The 20,850-nt window shown below is 40.2% G+C and overlaps 1 protein-coding gene across 1 annotated transcript; it reads left to right on the plus strand.

Moving 5' to 3' along the window:
- The first annotated feature begins 1,660 nt into the window (after positions 1–1,660).
- On the plus strand, positions 1,661–4,936 carry LOC140210517 (leukotriene B4 receptor 1). The gene has a single exon (XM_072279526.1). It carries the CDS (start codon positions 1,709–1,711, stop codon positions 2,708–2,710), a length of 1,002 nt encoding a protein of 333 aa, XP_072135627.1. The 5' UTR covers positions 1,661–1,708; the 3' UTR covers positions 2,711–4,936.
- Positions 4,937–20,850: the final 15,914 nt, after the last annotated feature.

Raw genomic sequence — 20,850 nt, forward strand, 5'->3', positions numbered from 1 at the left:
TGGCGGGCTGGAGTATCCCAAGTAAAATGTGGTCAACCTGAAGTCATGATTGTTAATAAATACATTAACATTCAAACTCGCGTGAAGTTTTGTCTTTTATCAAGGACAATCATAACTTACACCAAGTTCTTAAAGGGGGAGTTCATATCTGGTTGCAAAAGTTTTGGCAACATCTGCTGAGATCTATATGTGACAGTGTCAGAATATCAAGGGTGCTGATGTGAGAAGATGTGAGTTTGGGAGTCAGGAACTCTGTCATCAACAGGGACATCCCTAGTGCCCAGAAAGAAGCAGGCAAGGAAAACTTGCTGTTTCCAATCCCTCCTTCTATAAATCTGTATACACAGAAGTTATGTTTGTATAAGTCTGAGGTAGGCATCTCATTTTGCAAATTACAGGTGTGGAAGACACAAAATAACTGAGCAGCACACTGCAATTAGTCTGCCTGTCTACAAAGCCACCAACTGAAGGTCAAGACAATATTTATTCGGATACGAGATATGGGAATCACTGGCAAGACTGGCATTTACTGGCTGCTCCAAAAGTTTTTGCTTCACCGGCCTTTTTCAGAAGACAGTTAAACACATTACAAGGTGCTTGGAGCCACATTAAGACCATCTAGGTAAGGGCAGTAGACTTTCCTCCCAGAAGCGTTACATTTATAATAACGATGGCAACAGCCTTTTATCCAAATTGAAATGTTGAGGATGATTCCTCCTGTGTGAAATACAGGCTGTGCTTGAAAATGGAGATGAGCTGAATTTTTCCCTCAAGATCTTAGGAAGGACATGGAAGTGGAGTCTTACAGGCAGAAAATGAGGAGCAGTTTGTAGCCAAACTTACATAACATTTAAGTTGAAGGAAATAATTTTCTCCAATTTCTCATTAGGGGAAGTATAGGATTACAATAACTTGAATTGAATTTATTACCACATTGTTCTGGCAATTTCATAATGGAACATACAACAAGTTACAGTAAATCATTGCCTCTTAAATAGCATGCTGAAATATTGGCTTTGGGACACCATAAATGTAACTGTTAACATTAATCTGGCATTCGGTTCACAATGGTACTGGTCTGTTCAGATTACTGTGAGCGAGTATGCTGTCCTTAAAGTGGGTGAAGAGTTTGAATTGGGAATATATTGTAAATCTCTTTCAGTCTTTTAATTTTTTGCTGTAGTTGTGGAAATAATGCAGTCGCATTCCAAGATACTGCAATTACTCAACTGCTAAAGCATTTCTTCTACATTCCTACTAACAAACAAATGAAAGTCTCATAAAAAAAAGCAGGTTGTTGTGGGTTACTTTACCAACTTCCTCTTATTGTCTACTGCAAATGCTTGATTTTACTTAGAGAAATCCAAAGATCAAGAAATACTTTAGAGAAATGTAATAATAAACAATAAACAGAGAATTAACAGTGAACTAAGAGCTTTAATGTGTGAAAGAAGTTAACCTAACAGTGAATCCAGACAGAAAAATCCAAGGGTCCTTCTAAAGGGGCAAAACAGTTGATCGTTTCCTAGCTGTCAGTTCCTGATCTTGAACTGCTGGCAAATGAAGTTTGGTTTGAATTTAGTAATACAACTCATGACACTGAAAGCAGAAACGTCATTGATTTGTCAATTCCTTGAGCAAGTTTCATTTAAGACTTGAAATCTCGCAGAATAGTCTTGTGTTGTTGGCTGGAGTTACAAAGTCAGTTATGGAGCCAACAAACAACACTGAACCAACGGATCAGTCGTTCGGCGTAGAACATGGCATAGCAGCAAGCATCATCCTTGGAGTAACATGCCTCATTGGAGTTCCAGGGAATTCACTGGTTATCTGGGTTATATTGTTTAAGATGAAAAAGTGGCCATCCACAATTCTGCTGATCCTGAACCTGGCCATTGCCGATCTGGTTGTCCTGATCACTTTACCATTGTGGATTTATTCCATCACCAGCAGCTGGGTCTTTGGAGAAACCTCCTGCAAAATTTTCAGCTATCTCATTTACTGCAACCTGTATGGCAGTGTGTTCTTCATCATGCTGATGAGCATTGACCGCTTCATGGCTATCATCTATCCATTTGCTTCACAAAAGTGGCGGAAAGTCAGCTTCATTTGCAAAGTAATAGCTGTTGTTTGGATTCTGGCTTTTCTCTTTGCTGTTCCTATCATTCCAATTAAAAGAGTTCAGATGATAGATTACAAGAAGCAATGTTCAGCCCGTGAGTATGACTCTAAAGCTCAACAAATTACATGCCTCGCACTGGAGACATTTGTTGGATTTGTGATTCCTTTTACTGTGCTCATTGTCTGTTATGCATATGTTGCAAGAAGGGTGAACAAAATGACTTTTAAGAGTAAAAACAGATCTGAAATGCTAATTGCCAGCATTGTGATTGCTTTTGTTGTCTGCTGGCTTCCTTACCATGTCTTCAATGTGATCGAATTTGCTTCCCTGATGGTGAGGCCAGACTCGGGTGCATCAGCTACGCTGGATCACATTTCTGAAGTTGGATCATACGTTACTGGGGCATTGGCTTTCATCAGCAGCAGCATTAACCCTATGCTTTATGCATTTGCTGCCAGGAGTATGCGGAGTGGCTTTCGATCTTCAGTAATGGTAAAGATATTTGAGCAAATGGATCGGTCCACTAAAGATGAATATACTATGGAACGTATTAATGAGACAAAAATGGAAAGCACCCAAGATCATTAAACCTTTATTGTGCTGTTAATGAAAAACTCCATTCCCTCCTGCATGAATATCAATGGCAAAATGTGTATAGTACATAAGTTAAATGCAGCAGAGATAACCGGGTCACTGGTGCTGAACTTAATAGGTGATATCTTACCCAGAAATATATGTTACTTTGTGACTCAACTCACCTGTAGTAAAGATTACCTGGTTGATTTCTCATTGAAAAGTTTGCTGGAAGTTTATACTAATTGATTACATCTTGTGTGTCACAGAATTAGACTAACACTTTATTAGATGACTGGATTTACTAATTCCAATGAAATAATAAAAGTCATGTATTTTTTCCCATTTCCTTTCAAATATTACTTCAACACTTTAAACTGTTCTTTCCTTGTGCGCAAAGAGCATTGTAGCCAATCTTCAACAAATTGGCTCTTTATTGACAGTAAACCAATGTGCACTAAAAACAGACAATTTTTATCCATGAGGAACCAAAGGACAATGTATAGAAATTTTAAAACAGACTGTGGACTAAGAAGAAACGCTGAGGAATTGTTCATGCAAGTACAAACAGGATACAGCTAGAACTTGAGTATTGTTGTTCTCTGTGCCACTGTGTGGGACTACCAACAAACATTAAAATGGCAGCACAGAAGGAACAAAAATGGTGTCTATCCCATTGCTGTTTGTGCCTCTGGCAGCCTCTGAAAGTGGTAATCATCAGAATCTTCTCTATATGCCAAACTTGCAGAATACTTATATACTCAGACTTTGACCCACTGAAGCATTTTTGTTGTGCTAATAATTGAACATTGATTCCTTCTATATTTCCTACAGTCTTGGAAATGCAGAAGGCTATCAGAATGGGACAATCAAAGAGGAAAGGATTGTACTAATCAAATCAAATTGTCAGGGATGTGATTTCTGTGACTTTTTTTTGTATTGTGATTCACTTTAACAACTTGCAGGTAGCTGGGTCCGATTCCTGGAAACATGAGAAAACATTCCTTCAAATGATTGCTTAAGTGAGTTAATATTTTAAAGAGTGAGTAATATTTAAAGTTGAAGGGCAGCCTCAAGGGAATTACTCAGAAGACAGGGCTCCTTTGAGTGATCACCGGAGTGACTTGTGTTCCAAGTCAGGTTACAATTAATGTGTGTAAGGCTTAGAGTGTGGAAGTCAGAACAGTGCACAAGGGTTTATAAAATTTAATCTTCAGTAGTTCCAGATAACATTTTATCTGCAAGCTTGTTCAGTCTTTAAAATCTTTTAATAGAATTCAGAGCCATGCTGCTCTGTTGACATTGTTAAGCACTTGGATTGGTTCAGGCAGACTGCAGGGGTTAGGTATTAGAGGAATTTATAGATGTTGACCTACTGTGGTCAACACCTGTCAATTAAACAGTTGATCTTGAGCTTTTAATTTTAAAAAAAAGCAATATATCCGGAAAGAAGCAAGATTGGATACATAAACTAAAGGGTACAAAGATTGGGATTAAAGGAAACCAAGAGAATTGGACTCTGGAAATCAGAGGCCATGAACTGAGGGGAGAAATGGGCTGTTGGGGGCAGGGAGCATAACAGAGTGGCCACCCGTGACATATGGGTTAATGATGGGCACGATTGATATTCCTAGTTGAGGGGTTCTCGGGCGAGATGGGTGGATGGCTAGGGCATGCAGAGGTGGAGATCCAGCAAACAGGAAAGAATTACAACTGTGAAGAGCGGTAATATACAAAGCAAGTCAACAAATGTTGCCACTAGGTTAAATTAAAAAATCAAAGAGGGTCAATCAGACATCTGGGTACATTCATTGGCCCCTAAACACTGAGGCAGTGATAGGAGAACAGGCATGTTGATACATTAAAAAGAACTTCTTAATAATCAGTACCTAGTAGACAGTGCCTAATAGAGCAAAGCAGACGATTGATCTCAAGATGATTATTCCCTGAAGTTACGAAAGGACAAGTAACACTTCTGATGAGAACCAAGGTGAGACTGCTCAAGAGAAAACTGAAAATAAGAGCAGTTCAGCATAGCACATGATAAAGCTGGTTCCATTATTACCATTTCCCATTGCGTTAATACTTCATTTGAATGTGAGTGAAGAAATAATCACAATGTTTCACATGCCACTGACAATGTTTCTTCAGTTCCTCCTTCACTGCTCAAAGTGTTTGGTAATGAGAAGTGAAATTGTGTTTTATTCAGTTAGCTTTAATAAACTTATCAAATTGAATCTATCTGAAGTATAGATTTACAATGTGCCTGTTGGATGTTTTCTGGGATACCGTGCTTGGCAAAGAGAGAACTTCATTCCTCCATCCTGTCTTGTGTGGTGGTGCTCAGTACTGAAAAGTAGTTTTGACCTTTTTCACAATAATCCATTTGGAATTAGAATGTTTGGCATATGTACCGGGTTACAGTGAAAAGCATGTCTTGCATATTGTTGATACAGATCACATCATTACAAAGTACATTGACGTAGAACAATGTAAAACAGTAACAATGCAGAATAAAGTGTATCAGCTACAGAGGAAGTGCAGCGTAGGTAAACAATAAGGTGCAAGATTTTAACAAGGTACGCTGTGAGATCGAGATTCCAACTTATTATTCTAGGAAACTATTTAATGATCTCTTCTTCACTACTGTAAATTTGCCTTCCTTTACTAGTTGATGAAGTGAAGGGAAGACTGTACCATGATCGGGTGACAATCAGATTATTGGATGAGACCTAATAACAGTTTGAACTCAGTCATATTTAGGATATTTTTGGTTCTGATGATGGCCTCACATTTCTCTTTGATTGGCTTTATCCACTTGAAGATCTAAGTAACACATCCTTCTGCACAGAGGCATAGAGGTCGGGTTTTAAGTATGGTGTTATGTAGATTCAGTACTGCCAATACACTTCCTGAATCCTGTGATGTATTTCAATAAACATGTGTGCAAAAACACCTGTGTGCATACAGACACGTACAATTCCGATTGAAGTTAGAGACAGAATCGGATGCACATCAGCTCTGGTAGGGTTTGCAGGCCATTAACTCCTACAAAGTAAAACTTAGAGTTATGAATGGCTGTGATGCTTCTCTCTCAGATGAGCTCCGTGTCTTCTCTGCGTGCTTCGAAATGGAGATTAAAACTACACCTGAGCAAACCCCTGCAGCATCTGTTGACCTTATGATCTCTGTCTCAGAGTATCTTTCAACAGGGTAAACACTCGCAAGGTGTCAGGCCCTGATGGTATACCTGGTAGGGCACTGCAAACCAATGCCAGCCAACTGGTGGGAGTATTAAAATACTTCTTTAGTCTCTCAAAGGGAGACCCAGTCAGTGTGGATCAGAAATAACATTTCCACCTTGCTGACAATCAACACTGGCGCACTTCAAAGATGCATTGCTGTACTCTCTCTACGCTGATGACTGTGCAGTTAGGCACAGCTCTAACACCATCCATAAATTTGCTGATGACACTATAGTTGGCAGAATGTCAGATGACGATGAAGAGGCACACCTGAGTGAGACAGAGCAGCTAGTTAAGTGGTGTCGCAACAACAACCTTGCACTGAACGTCAGTAAAACCAAAGAATTGGTTGTGGACTTCAGGAAGGAGAAGTTGAGGGGCACACACACCAGTCCTCATTGAACGACAGGCAGTGGAAAGAGTGAGCAGTTTCAAGTTCCTGTGTGTCACCATCTCTGAAGGTCAATCCTGGGCCCAACATATTGATGCAATTACAAAGAAGGCACGACAACGGCTATATCCTATTAGGAGTTTGAAGAGACTTAGTATGTCACCAATGACAATTGTATATTTCTACAGATGTACTGTGGAGAACTTTCTCACTGGTTGCATCACTGTCTGGTATGGAGGGGCCATTGCACAGAACTGGAAAAAAAGCTCCAGAAAGTTGTAAACTCAGCCAGCTTCATCATGGGCACTGGCATCCCCACCATCAAGGACACCTCCAAAAGATAATGCCTCTAAAGGCAGCATCCATCATCACCCAGGTCGAGCTACTATCAAGAAGTTCATACAGGAGCCTGAAGACACACCCTTAACGTTTCAGGAACAGCTTCTTCCCCTCTGCTTCAGATTTTCTGAATACAGTAGACAATGAACCCATAAACATGACCTCACTATTTTATTTTGCTCTCTTTTTGCACTACTTATTTAATTTATTTTTTATATATACTTATTGTCATTTACAGATTATTATTATTATGTATGGAAATGTTCTGCTGCCATGAAACAAGAAATTTCATTACATCTGCCAGTAAAGTGAGTGCCAATATGCCCCTCTCTCTCTCTTTCTTTCTCTCACTTATCCATCGTTGGCAAGGTTTTACCCAAAACAGAGGCCAGGTATAATAGTTCAACCCATTCTATCCCATTATGATAGTAACCTCCCTGTTTGCTGGAGAAATTGTGGAAATCAAAACGCAAACCATTATCATATTTTCTGGGAATGCCCCATTATCAAACACTATTGGAGTGGGATACATAATGCCCTACAAGACATCTTTAAATGTGAAATACCCTTAGAGAGTAAAACCATATATTTTGGGTATATACCTCAAGAATGGTTGAAAAGAGATAAATATTTAATGAATATACTGCTGGTGGCTGGTAAAAAGATCCTTACCAGAAAATGGTTATCACAGGAGAACCCTACTTTAAATGTATGGATGGAAATTACAATGGACATTTACAAAATGGAGAAGATAACAGCATCTGTTAATCATAAGTTGGAACAATTTGATTCATACTGGGAAAAATGGTTTAACTACATAACACCTCATAGGCCTAATTTTATTCTCACAAGTCAATGAATAGGTTGTTAAAAGAAGATTACTCCCTACTTTGTACATAGTTTTCTTCTTTCGATCGTTCTTTCTTTCCTCTCCTTTCTATAAGTGTATACCTCAGATAAGTATTATGTGGAGATTTGTGACAAATATGATTATATGATATATATGTACAGTATCTGAAATACATCTTATGGAAGTGTTTGTTTGTTGATGAACTTCAATAAAAGATAAATTACAAAATAAAAAGAAAAAAAGAATTCAACCCATCCTGGGTGTTTAATTCCAAGTAGCTTTGACTTTCACCATATACACTCAGTGATAAAAGTCTTTGTACCCAGCTAATTTGTCCAGTACAATGCTTGAGCCATAGGCAGAAGGTTCCACTAATCATCAACCGCTCTATTATAAAGGAGCAGTTCATAAGCTTCACAGAAGCTGTGCTGCCTTAAGCAGTACTCTGATGAAAAGTGGCTCAGTCACTCCGTGCCATCTTCAATACCCGGCATTGCTTCTGTTTAATCGACTGGATATTGGTGAAAGTGGCCCAGAGGGTACATCTCTAAGTTTATATTTAATCAGTTTAACATTTGGATTAGCATGTAAATGTGCTTGGTGCCCTATATTGTCCTTGAAACTTTTAAATCAGCAATTTCTTTAAACATGGTTTCGATGTATTTACATTAAATATACTCTCAGTGACCATTTCTTTAGTTCCCTGCTGTACCTAATAAAGTGGCCAATGAATGTTTGTTCATGGCCTCCTGCTGCCCTTCCACTGCGTGGTCTGACACGTGCATTCAGAGATGCTGTTCTGCACACCACCATTGTAACAAGTGGTTATTTGAGCTACTGTCACTTCCTGACAAATTGAGCCACTCTGGCCTCTCTCATTAACAAGGCATTTGTACCCACAGACCTTCTGCTCATTGTAAACATTCTCTGTAAACACTGGAGACTATTGTGTGTGGGAATCCCAGGAGATCAGCAGTTTCCAAAATAGTCAAACCACCCGTCTGGCATCAAAAAACATTCCAGGTTCAATGTCGCTTAGATCACACTCTTCCCCATTCTGATGCTTGGTTAGAACAACAACTGAACTCTTGTCCATGTCTTCATGCTTTTATGCTTTGAGCTGCTGCCACGTGGCTGGCTGATTAGAGCTTTGCATTAACAAGTAGGTGTACACGTGTACCTAATAAAGTGGCCATTGAGTGTATTTTTCGAACCCATGTTCAACTTTTTAAAGGACTAAGTCTGTACACATTATTAGCCACCACAGGTCATAATTTAGTCTTCTGCTGATTTCACTTGTCCTATTGTTGTCAGGGTTCTATCAGAATATGTTCTCAACTTTAATGTACTATTTTGCTAATAGCTCCCTACCAAATCTCTGGACTTAGCTAATCCCTTCATGTTGAAGCAGTAAGTGTCTGTGCAAATATTTATATTAATGGAAATATTTGGAAAATGTGTAGCTCGGGTGGTTGATGGTTGGGTTGAGCTGTTCTCTGATCAACAATTTACTTGCAAACGTTTTGTCACCTTTTGAGGAGACATCATCAGTGCGCTGTTAATTGTGGTGAGTCCTCTGAGTGCTTGGCCTTTATATACTTATCAATCTGCTGATTGGTTGTCGTTTCAGAAACTCCGGAGGAAATGTCTTTGCTGATAGGTTGCGCAGTGAACTTTGTGCATTGTGGTCTGGAATTTTGCCTGCACTGGCTCATAAATAGGATCAAAGTCTACATGTTTGTTTACAGAACTGTTCATAGAAAACCATGCTTCTAGGAATTCGCTTTCAAGCTGTGTTTGCTTGCACCATGACTTTCACTGATACCCAGTCGAATTTGAACCCCTCTCCATCTTCATGAGTAGAGACTAGGGAGATTTGGCCTTGCCGCTTCACAACCAATTGACGTTCATGGATTCTTGTGGGTAGCTTTCTCCCACTTTGGCCGACATAATATTTGCTGCCGTCCCCAAATTGGATGTCGTAGACCACTGGTCTTGGCCAATATTAGATCACGCAACCCATCAGTGATGAAATTTCCTCCCCGCGTCACAATTGTGTTTCCAGAATGACAACCAATCAGCAGATTGATAAGTATGTAAAGACCAAGCATTTGGAGGACATACCACAATTGACAGCGCACTGATGATGTCTCCTTGTATGGTGATGACACGTTTGCAAGTAAATTGCCAAGATCGGAGAACACCTCAACCCAATCATGTGTATTAATGTCTTGATTACTAGTCTTTAGTCCTTAATTACTGTTTTGTTTATGGCCATTTGCAGTGGATGTGCTACGTAAAATACAGTTCACACACTCCTCATCCTCAGCCTCTACAATAAGCATGTTGACCTCCAATACAAAAACAGAAAATGCTGGAAAATCCCAGCAGGTTTGGCTGCATTATAGGAAGAGAAACAAGCAATCCAATTGAAAATATTAACTCAGTTTCACTTCCCACAGTTGCAACCAGACCTGTGACATCTTTGGTTATTGTTTTAGATTTCCAGCCTCTGCTATTATTTGACTTTCACTTATGTAAGTCTCTCTGTAATTCTGCTCCCAGTTTAATATGGCGCTGGTGAAGCTTACTGAATACTTGCTGGTGACCAAAGAAAACAACTAAATACTTTGTTAATGGATAGGTACATGGAGCTTAGAAAAATAGAGGGCTATGGGTAACCCTAGGTAATTTCCAAGGTAAGGACATGTTCGGCACAGCTTTGTGGGCCGAAGGGCCTGTATTGTGCTGTAGGTTTTCTATGTTTCTAATCACACTTTGAATAGTAAACTATCACAGTGAGCAATAACCTGTAACTTCCCTTTGGACTTGGAGGTGATTCGATGCAGCAGAACTGTGGCAAGGCGGGGCAGCGGGCCCCCTGCTGGGAGCAGGGGAAGTCCCGAGGTTTGATTAATTAAAGCGCTGGGCCGAATTGGAAAGATCAGGTACAGGCTGAATCAGAAAGATCAGGTACGGGCCAAATTGGAAAGATCAGGTACAGGCTGAATCGAGCCGGTGGGGGGGGGGGGGGGTGTCCAGGCCCCCAGAGTGTATCGAAGCAACAGAACCTGATGTTAACGATTTAAGCTGATCTGAGGATGTAGCTTTGTGTCTGTGGACAGACACTCTTTTGTGGACCAGTTCTGAATGCTATTTGCTTGCTTTTATTGTTTGCACAATTTGTTTTCTTGCTCTTTCTGCACATTGGGTGTTTGATGGTCTTTTTAAAAATGAGTTCTTTTGGGTTTCTATGTTTTGTGGAGGCAAATCTCAAGGATGTATAACATATACATACTTTGTTAATAAATGTACTTTGAACTTTATAAGGCACCCTTCCACTTATTTAGACCAGCATATTAGAGGAATTGAGCCCAAGCTTTCTTGTGACTCTGACTGACGCACGTCTGCTAAATGCCACTGATAGAACTTACCCAACCATTGAGCACATCTACATGAAACATCATCGTAGAAAAGCAGCATCCATCATCAAAGATCTTCACCACCCAGGCCATGCTCTTTTCTTGCTGCTGCCATCAGGTAGAAGGTACAGGTGCCTCAGGACTCGCACCACCAGGTTCAAGAGCAGTTACTACCCCTCAACCATCAGGATCTTGAACAAAAGGGGACAACTACACTCATTCTACCTCTGGTGTTCCCACATCTGATGACTTCACTTTAAAGGCTCTTTATCTTATTATTTCATGTCTGTTATTTATTGGTATTTATTTTTATCTGTGTTTGCACAGTTTGTTGTTCATTGATCCTGTTTACAGTTACCGTCGTATAGATTTGATCAGTATGCCCACAGAAGAAGAATCTCTGGTTGTATGTGGTGACCTGTATGCTCTCTGATAACAAAATGAACTTTGAACTTTGAAGAGGGCCGCCTTCTAGTTCTATTTCTTGCCCCACTCTCAGTCTAGAGATGTGGTTTAATCCTGGACACCTGCCTCACACCTGCTATTGTTTTGTATAATATGTTTCCACTAATGTTCTATGCCAACCAAAATTACATCCATTTTTAAGGCTATTTTGACAGACATACCTATCTATCTTTGAATATTAGATCTAATGCATTTATTAACTTGGATGGGTGCTCTCACCAATGAGTCCACATGTAAACTTATTTTGTAGCATGCAATCCAATAGAGTGCTCAGGTTCCATTGCCCGATGATGATATTATTATTAATTATTTCCCCTAACTTCTGATTTCGGGTCTTGGCACTTTCTGACGGTGTGAATTGTAACAATGTTGCAGTCTTTTATTACTTTATAAATGGAGTATCCACTGATCACAGTTGGTCTGCCGAAGAACCTTATGTCCTCACGTTCCTCTTCAAAATTGTTGTTGATGTTAATAAGGACATCTCCATTTGATGTATAAATGGGCGGCCTCCTGTACTTTGAATTACAATGTGACCAGCCTGGAAATGGACTGCCGTTCTGTACTGTCTTCTACTTCAGCTTTCCAGGTTTATCTCTTTACCTGCAGCACAGGTGGAAGGTGCGACACAATTATTCCTCAAGGACCTCAGTGTTGTTACTATTAATCATTACCTTTCCAGACTCACTCAACCAATGATATGCATGGAGTTATACTGTCCTTAACAACTTCACAATACTGGTAGTCATGACTCTTCAACAGCCCTATTCTCTTTACCAATGTACGTCAGTGCTCTTTGTTGGTTGTAAACTTCTGATGGTCTGTTACTGACTGACACAGGTGAAATGTGAGGAGATTAATCAAAGGCAGTGCAGCTTATTGCAGGGATTTTCACCGACTGCCTCTGGAACACCTAATATTTAGGGAAATAAAACCCTTAAAGGAGAGGCAACCTTAAAGCAAGGACCGAAATATCATCAAACTGCATTTGCTGGGAACCTGAGATAAAAACAGAAAATGCTGGAAACATATAGCAGGTCGGGCAGCAACTGTGAAAGGAGAAACAGAATGAACTTTTCAGTCGAAGATCCTCTGACCTGAAATATTAATTCTGTCTCTCTGGCCACTGATACTGCCTGGCTTGTTGAAAATTTCCTGCATTTTCAATTTTTATTAAAGCAACGATTACTGCTCACAACCATTATTAACCGAGGCATAAGATATCCCATGGCGTTATTGCAAGGATGAGAAGGAAGTTTGTGCCTTGGCCAGTATTTATCACTTGATCAACATTTCTTACAAAACAGATTATGATCATTATCACATTTCTGTCAGTGGGAATTTCCCATACACAAATTATTTCCCACAACAGCGATTCCTTTTCAAAACATTTCCTTGACTTGTAAATGTTTTGTGATGATTTTTAAAAAACATTTCTGGATATAAAAATAAGAATTAAGAGTGAAAATAATTGCTTGCATATGGCACACCAGTTCATAGAAAATTACATTTGATTTCAACTGCCAAATTATTGATGTAAAAATTAAAGTTTAGTACATTGGGATTGTTATTGGTATTGATTTGTCATTGCCACATGTACCAAGACAGAGTGAAAAGCTGTTCATGCAGATCAAATCATTACACCATACATTGAGCTAGAATATGGTAAAACAATAACAGTGCACAATAAAGTGTAAAAGCTACCGAAAATGTGCAGCTCAGTTGAAAGATCAAGTGCAAGATCATAACAAGGTAGACAATGAGGACAAGAGTCCATCTTATCATAAAATAGGGCCCATTCAAAGCCTGTCAGTAGAGACTTTAGCTCATCATCATGTTGTGTTGGACATGTTACGGAAATAAATAAGTGCTAATCACACTTTTTTTTTCTGGTAAATGATCACTGCAAACAATAGCCTGTAACTTCCCTTTGGATTTGGAGACAATTCGATGTGGCAGAACCATGGTGAGGTGAGGCGAGGCGAGGCAGCGGGCCTGTTGCCAAGGGTGAAGAAGGTCCCAAGGTTCGATCGATCTGTGCCAAGCTAAATTTGAGAGGATGGGTACAGGTCAAGACGATCTGGGATCCAGGCCCCAGGGGCATATCGAAGCGACTGAACCTGATGTTTGCACCAGGCCAGATTGAAAAGGTCAGGGAAGGACCGGGCCAACTCGCTGCTCCGCGACATTTAATTGGCCCTGCGCTGAACTGAGCCTGTGTCTTCGTGTCTGTGGACGGACTCTCTGCAGTTGGAAGGGAGGCAAATGCATTATTAGCATCCATTTCAAGAGGACTAGGATATTAAAGTAATGCTGAGGCTTTATAACACCCAAGTTCAACTACATTTGGAGAATTGTGAGCAGTTGTACATCTAAGGAAGAATGTGCTGGGATTGGAGAGGAAGCAGAGGAGATTTACCAGGATGATTCTGGGAATAAAATGGTTAATGTATGAGGAATATTTGTTTGCTTTGTGTTTACACTCACTGGAGATTAGAAGAAATGAGGGGATCTCATTGAAACCCACCAAATATTGAAAGGCCTGGATAGAATGGATATAGTGAGAATGTTTTCAATGGTGAGAGAGTCTAGGACAAGAAAGTCTAGGTCTAGGACACAGCCTCAGAATAGAAGGATATCACTTTAGAGCAGAGAAGAGGAGGAATTTCTTTAGCAGAAGGCAGTGGATCTGTGGAATATATTACTACTGACAGTTGTGGAGGCCAAGTCATTGGGTATATTGAAAGTAGAGGTTGATAGATTTGTGCTTAGTAAGGGCATCAAAGGTTACATGGAGAAGGCAGGAGTATGGGATTAAGGGGGGAAATAAATCAGTCATAATTGACTAGCGGAGCTGAATTAGGAGGATGAGCAGAATGGCTTAAGTCTGTTCCAATGTCTTATGGTCTTATGGTCTAATAAGCCAAAGCCAACATAGAGTTCATTGTCATATATATACAAGTATGTAAATATATGCAGAAGTGCAAAGAAAATCTTACTTGCAGAAGCATTCCAGGCATAGATCATCATATCAGCAACTTTCACAAGAAAACATACGTTCAATATAGATCAATACATACTGTTACAGAGTATCAACGCACTATTGTTTTTTCTTCTTTAAACAATGCACCCATAAAGCATTTGAGAGGATGTTACACAGGACCCAGCCCCCGTGGCAGCAGAACCTTAGAATCGAGTCCTACAAGGCCAGTCCTGCCGAAGGGTCTTGGTCCGAAACATCAGCTGTAGTCTTTTTCATAGATGCTGCCTGGCCTGCTGAGTTCCTCCAGCATTTAGCCTGTGTTGCTTGGATTTCCAGCATCTGCAGATTTTCTCTTGTTTGTGAATGCTTTGTGGAGGCTGTATTCTCTTGTAGACATCTCATTCCACTAGAAATCCAAGATATATCGAGCTGAGCCGAGTTCGTCTTTCACTGAGTTGATGATCTTCCAGCAGCAATTGATGTCTGCCTTGGTGTGCAGCCCTGGGAAAAGCTGTAGGTCAGAGTGTTCTCAGTTGCAAATCTCCACAAGTACCTTTGCTTCCTTTCTTTGAAAACGCATGGTTCACAGAGAGATAGATGATTGTCTCATCCTCATTACAGTCATCTTGAGGGTGTCATATGTTGTGAGTGAGGCACCGATGCTTAAGAAGGAACCGATGGTTAGTGCGCTCAGTAAGGTAAGGACTTAGCGTTTGGTGGTAAGTTCTTGTGAAGAGGCATCCTGATGACAGTCTGCTTGGAAAGCCATCCCACAGCACCCATCGTCTCCTTCTCCCATGGGGCTTTTTGGATGATCTACTCTGCCCACGGCCTGATGGACATGTGGTCAAAGGTGTCATTCTGCAGAAACATTCCAATGAAGGACGCATGGTGCAACAAGGTCTTACTGAATGGATGCCTCATGCTGCAGCTAGGCTCAGCCCAAACTTCACAATGCTGGGGACAAGTTCACATACGTTACAGGACAGCGAGGTATTAATGATGGAAATGTGAAATGAAAACAGGAAATGCCACAAATACTCAGAAAGTTAGGCAACATCTATGAAGAGATAAACAGTGAATGCTTTAGGTTGGTAAACATTTATCAGCACCGTCCAGAATGGGAAGCATTAGTTCACTAAATTATTGAGTTAATTAATAAGTCCTCAGGGCAGTAATGTGCCAAGCCAGAAGATGAGATGGAAGAGGCACGGTTGAGAGTCCTGGCATGTTTAAGCAGAGAGGAAGACACTTCAGAAGTGCGGGTGTGGAAGGTTTCCACGTCAGATCAGATACATATCAGAACCACAGAATCTGGGTGCCCTTTCAGGGAAATGGCCAGGAGGATATGTAGTTATGGTAGCTGTGGGGCTGAGTATATGCCTATCACATATTGGTTTGCAAACATATCCTCTACAAAGGGGATAGATCAATCAAGAGGGAAAGTGTTATGTTTTGTAACTTCAAAACATTAAACTAATTCAAAGGAAGATATGGGAATGTAATAAGTGAGCCAAACTTTGAGGTTTACTTCAAGTGAGTCATACATGTATCATATTGTAGTATTATGACATATACAATTCATGCATTTATACATATAATGAACAAGAATGCTTAATCAATCAATATATATACACAAAGTTTACTCAAACTTTACTTAAACATTAAATACACAATGCTCCTCCCTTCTTAGCTATAAAATCCAACTCAATAGAGAATGTATCTCAACTGCTACCTACAGACATTCACAGCATAGTAAATGTTAAATTGTCCCATTCAGGTGAAAAGCTTTAATCACTGTGGTGGATTTCATACTCCTGTGAGATAAAGTCTTTCCTGCTTGGCAGGTGAGACTTGCAGCTGTGAAACAATCACGGGTTCTGGGGCCTCCTCCATGACGGTTGTAGAAGTTGACTCTGAGGCTGCAGCAAGTGGTTCTGATGCTCTGGGCAACTTTGTTCTCCATCCTTTTACTTCTTCTAGTTTGTGCATCATGATCTTGAGAAGGTGCTTTTAGCTCACTGGAGTATTCTCTTACTAAACCTTTTTTTTCACTCTCTTTATAATCAGATCTCTCTTCTTGGTTTACTCACCCACAACATCATCTGATGAATCTTCTGTTTTCTTAACTCAGTTGACTTCTTTCTCTTTGGCTTTCCTTTCATCCAGCTGGGCTTTGGTCTTTACATCTATTTTACAAGCAGCCGTTTGTCACCCGCTTGAAATTCATGCAATGACCTTAATGCACATAGAGTAGACTCTGGCTCTTCATACTCACAAAAACTGAATGTCTGCAACTTTCTTGAACTCTCTTCCGGCTTAAACCCAAGCCACATTTCACAAGTAACCTTCTGATTAACATACCAGAAGCTTCCCATGAGATAAGGATGCATAGAGCTAGGGGTGAAATTAGCATGAATAGAGGATTAGTTAACCAATAGAAAACAGGGAGTTGGGATACATGGGTGTTACTCCGGTTGGCAGTGAGTGGTGTGCTGCAGAATCAGTGCTGGGCCTGCAACTGTTCACGATGTACATCAACGATCTAGTAGAGGGGACCGAGTGTAGCGTATCCAAGTTTGCGGATGACACGAAAATGAGTGGTGAAGCAAATTGTGCAGAGCATATGGAGAGTCTGCAGAGAGATATAGACAGGTTAAGTGAGTGGGCAAGGGTCTGGCAGATGGAATACAATGTTGGTAAATGCAGGGTCATCCACTTTGGAAGGAAAAATGGAAGATCAGATTATTATTTAAATTGTAAAAGATTGCAGCATGCTGCTGTGCAGAAGAACTTGGGAGTACTTGTGCATGAATCACAAAAGGTTGGTTTACGGGTGCAGCAGGCTATCAGGAAGGCAAATGGAATGTTGACCTTCATTGCTAGAGGGATTGAATTTAAGAGCAGGGAGGTTATGCTACAACAGTATTGGGTACTGGTGAGGCCGCATCTGGAGTACTGTGTGCAGTTCTGGTCTCCTTACTTGATGAAAGGATATACTAGCTTTGGAAGTGGTACAGAGGAAGTTCACCAGGTTGATTCCAGAGAAGAGGCGTTTAGACTGTGAGGGGAGATTGTGTCACCTGGGACTGTACTCTCTGGAATTCAGAAGAATGAGAGATCTTATGGAAACATATAAAGTTATGAAAGGGATAGATAAGATAAAGGCTGGAAAGTTGTTCCACTGGTAGGTGAGACTAGAACTAGAGGACGTAGCCTCAAGAGTCCGAGGAGTAAATTTAGGACGGAGATGAGGAGAAACTGCTTTTCCCAAAGAGTGGTGAATCTGTGGAATTCTCTGCCCAATGAAGCAGTGGAGGCTACCTCAGCAAATATACTTGAGACAAGGTTGGATAGATTTTTGCATAGTAGGGGAACTCAGGGTTATGCGGAAAAGGCAGGTAGGTGGAGATGAGTCCATGGTCAGATCAGCCATGATCTTATTGAATGGTGGGGCAGGCTCGACAGGCCAGAGGGCCTACTGCTGCTCCTATTTCTTATGTCCTTCTATGTTGCTTACAAAAACTGTTGTAGTCAAACCTCTGCTTTTGTCACTTTCACACTTCCTCTGAGCAGCATGGTCCTTCCTTAGTCCAATATGCTTTCCAAACAGAGGCACAGAAAGTGATACCTACACCTGTTTGTCCTCTGTTGGGCAATGGTTCATGGCGTTCGGCATGGAGGCAGTTGTGGCATCATCCAGTACCTTTCTTAATTCACTTTATATCCTCCTGCTTGGACCATTCCAACTCCTTGTATACTGGGATCAGTCAGTCGTCCCTGTCCCGCCTGCAACTGGTCCAGAACACCGCAGCCAGGCTCCTGACAGGTACCGGAAGAGGGACCATATTACTTCTATCCTGGCCTCTCTCCACTGGCTACCAGTACGGTTTAGAATTGATTTTAAGGTTCTCCTATTTGTTTATAAAGCCCGAAATGGACTGGCCCCCTCCTATATCACAGACCTTCTAACCCTTTATTCTACCTCCAGGTCCCTCAGGTTGGCTGACATGGGGCTCCTGGCTGTCCCGTGATCTAAATATAAGTTCAGGGGTGACCACGCCTTTGCTGTTGTAGCCCCTAGACTGTGGAACAGCATTCCCCTCCCTATCAGATCTGCCCCCTCCATTGACTCTTTTAAGTCCAGGCTCAAAACTTACCTTTATTCACTAGCGTTTGAATCTTCCTGATGTGGCTGATTTTTGGCTTGTGCCTAGGCTCATGTGTTGTTTATTTTGTGCCTATAAGCTGTGTGCCTTGTTGTTTATATTCTTGTATTTGTGATTTTAGTTACTTGTTATGGTTTGTACAGCACTTTGGTCAACATGGGTTGTTTTTAAATGTGCTTTATAAATAAATTTGACTTGACTTGACGACTTGACTTGAACTTCAGTTGGCTTCATTGGAAGGCAGGCAGCGTGCAATTGGTGGATAGTTGTCTCAGCCAATCACATCCCCACAAAGCCGGCTTTTACCACATACAAGCTCAATGTGGTTTGTTGGTTGTCGTATTTCACTGTCTCTAGCATCATTCCCACAGGAGTTAACTTTTCTCCAATACAAGTTCCTAGCTGGATATCTGCAGGCTTCAGTTCAGTATCTTTGAAGTACTGATCAAACTCATTTTGTGGAATAACTGAAACAACTGAACCAGTGTCTAATTCCATTTTAATTAATTTGTCGTTCACGTCTAGCATAAGCCATATTTGCTTGTCTATTGTAAATCTCAACATTACACAGTCCTGAGTCACTCATCAGATGTTTCATCAACAGTGTGCAGATTAGTGCTCTTTTTGAAACTGTAATTTGGCTTCTTAGCTTTTTCTGTTTGTGAACTGTCCACTTATTTTTGTCTGCCCAAAATGCTTTCTGCATGTACCCTGCTTTGTACCATTTTCTGCAAGTTTCACTGTTACATATGCACTTGCTTGGTGTATGTGAGACCCTGCAACAATGGCAACACAATTCTTTGGCCAACTGGTTTCTGCTTAGATGTTGCAATTTTGTTCACTCTCACTTCCATACTTGACTTCAACTCTATTGCACCTTTGTCTTTGGTTTCCATTGAAACAGTGATAACAGCTGCTCTTTCGATTAGGAGCCATTTTTGATTTTTTTTGGTAAGATTCCACAAACTAAGCAATCGTTCAGTGCATCATTAAGCCCATCACTGAACTGACAATGCTCAGACAACTTCTTCAATTCGGCCACACGCACTGAAATGGAATCCCCCTACTTTTGATTTTGCTTATGAAACCTAAAGTGTTCTGCAACCAACAACAGTTTTGATTCTAAATGTTCATCATTACTGTGACAATATCAGCAAAGGTAATATCTGCTGGTCTGGTTGGAGCAGTAAAACTTTGAAACAAACTGCATTGCCTTTTCATTTGCTTCAAAATACTGCTGAATTTGCTCAGTATAGAATTAGAATTAGAATTATAATTTTTGTTAAAATCTACATATTCCAGTTGCCTCTTGTGTAATCAAATGTGTCAATTTTTCCGATGTAGCCAGCCACTTCTGCTTTTTTGATTATTATCACCCAGTATTCACTCTTTATGAATCCGTGAATTCCTCCATTTACTGCCTTTTATTTTAAACTTAATCGTGTCTTCCCTTCCAGAGAACACGTGCTGTGCTACCACTTTTTAAAACTCGATGTACCTCGCTGCTTTTTTATAGTTCAAATGTCTTGCTGCGCTTCAACAGGTTGGTGGCCATCTCGAGTTTATTCTAAAAATAGCTCCTTGGCAAAGTTATGTTTTATAACTTCAAAACATTAAACTAATTCAAAGGAAGACATGGGAATCCGAAAAACAGGTCAAACTTCATGTTTTGCTTCAAGCGAGGCACACACGTATCCAGTGGTAGTGTGATGACGTATGCAATTCACATATTAATACATACTTATAACTTGTAATGAATTACTTAAACAAACAAGAATGCTTAATCAACCAATATATATACACAAGTTCACTTAAGTATTACTTAAACATTAAATACACATCAGAAAGGAGTTAGAAGTGGAAGACAGGAAAGGGAAAGAAGTGTGGAGGTTTAGAGCTAAGCTGATAAAACGTCTATGCTTCCTTTATCCAGTCTATCCTCAATTACATTTGGGACACTTTAATTCTTCCATCCCATGCCAAGATGTCCTTGGAGCTTTTATTATCTTTCTTTTTCAATCTTTTTATTAATTTCAAAATATAGAAACAAAACATAGCAATAATACAAATAATATGAGATGTATTGTTACATTTAAAAAAAGAGTAATTGCAAAACCAAATAGTGGAAATTACCAAAACTCCCATACATGTAGAACTGATCACGGATAATATAAAGCAAAAAAAAGGAAAAAGACAAAAAAAAGAAAAAAAAAACCATCCCAAAAGAAAAAAAAACTAAACTAAACTAAAAGACTTGGGCAAAACTAACAACTTAAAAATGGAAAAGAAGA

The sequence above is a fragment of the Mobula birostris genome, chromosome 15 (genome assembly GCF_030028105.1).
Source record: "Mobula birostris isolate sMobBir1 chromosome 15, sMobBir1.hap1, whole genome shotgun sequence".
In the NCBI taxonomy this organism is placed as follows: Eukaryota; Metazoa; Chordata; class Chondrichthyes; order Myliobatiformes; family Myliobatidae; genus Mobula; species Mobula birostris.

Coding starts and splice junctions, on each gene's coding strand:
- LOC140210517 (XM_072279526.1), top strand. CDS start 1,709: ATGGAGCCAACAAACAACACTGAACCAACGGATCAGTCGTTCGGCGTA.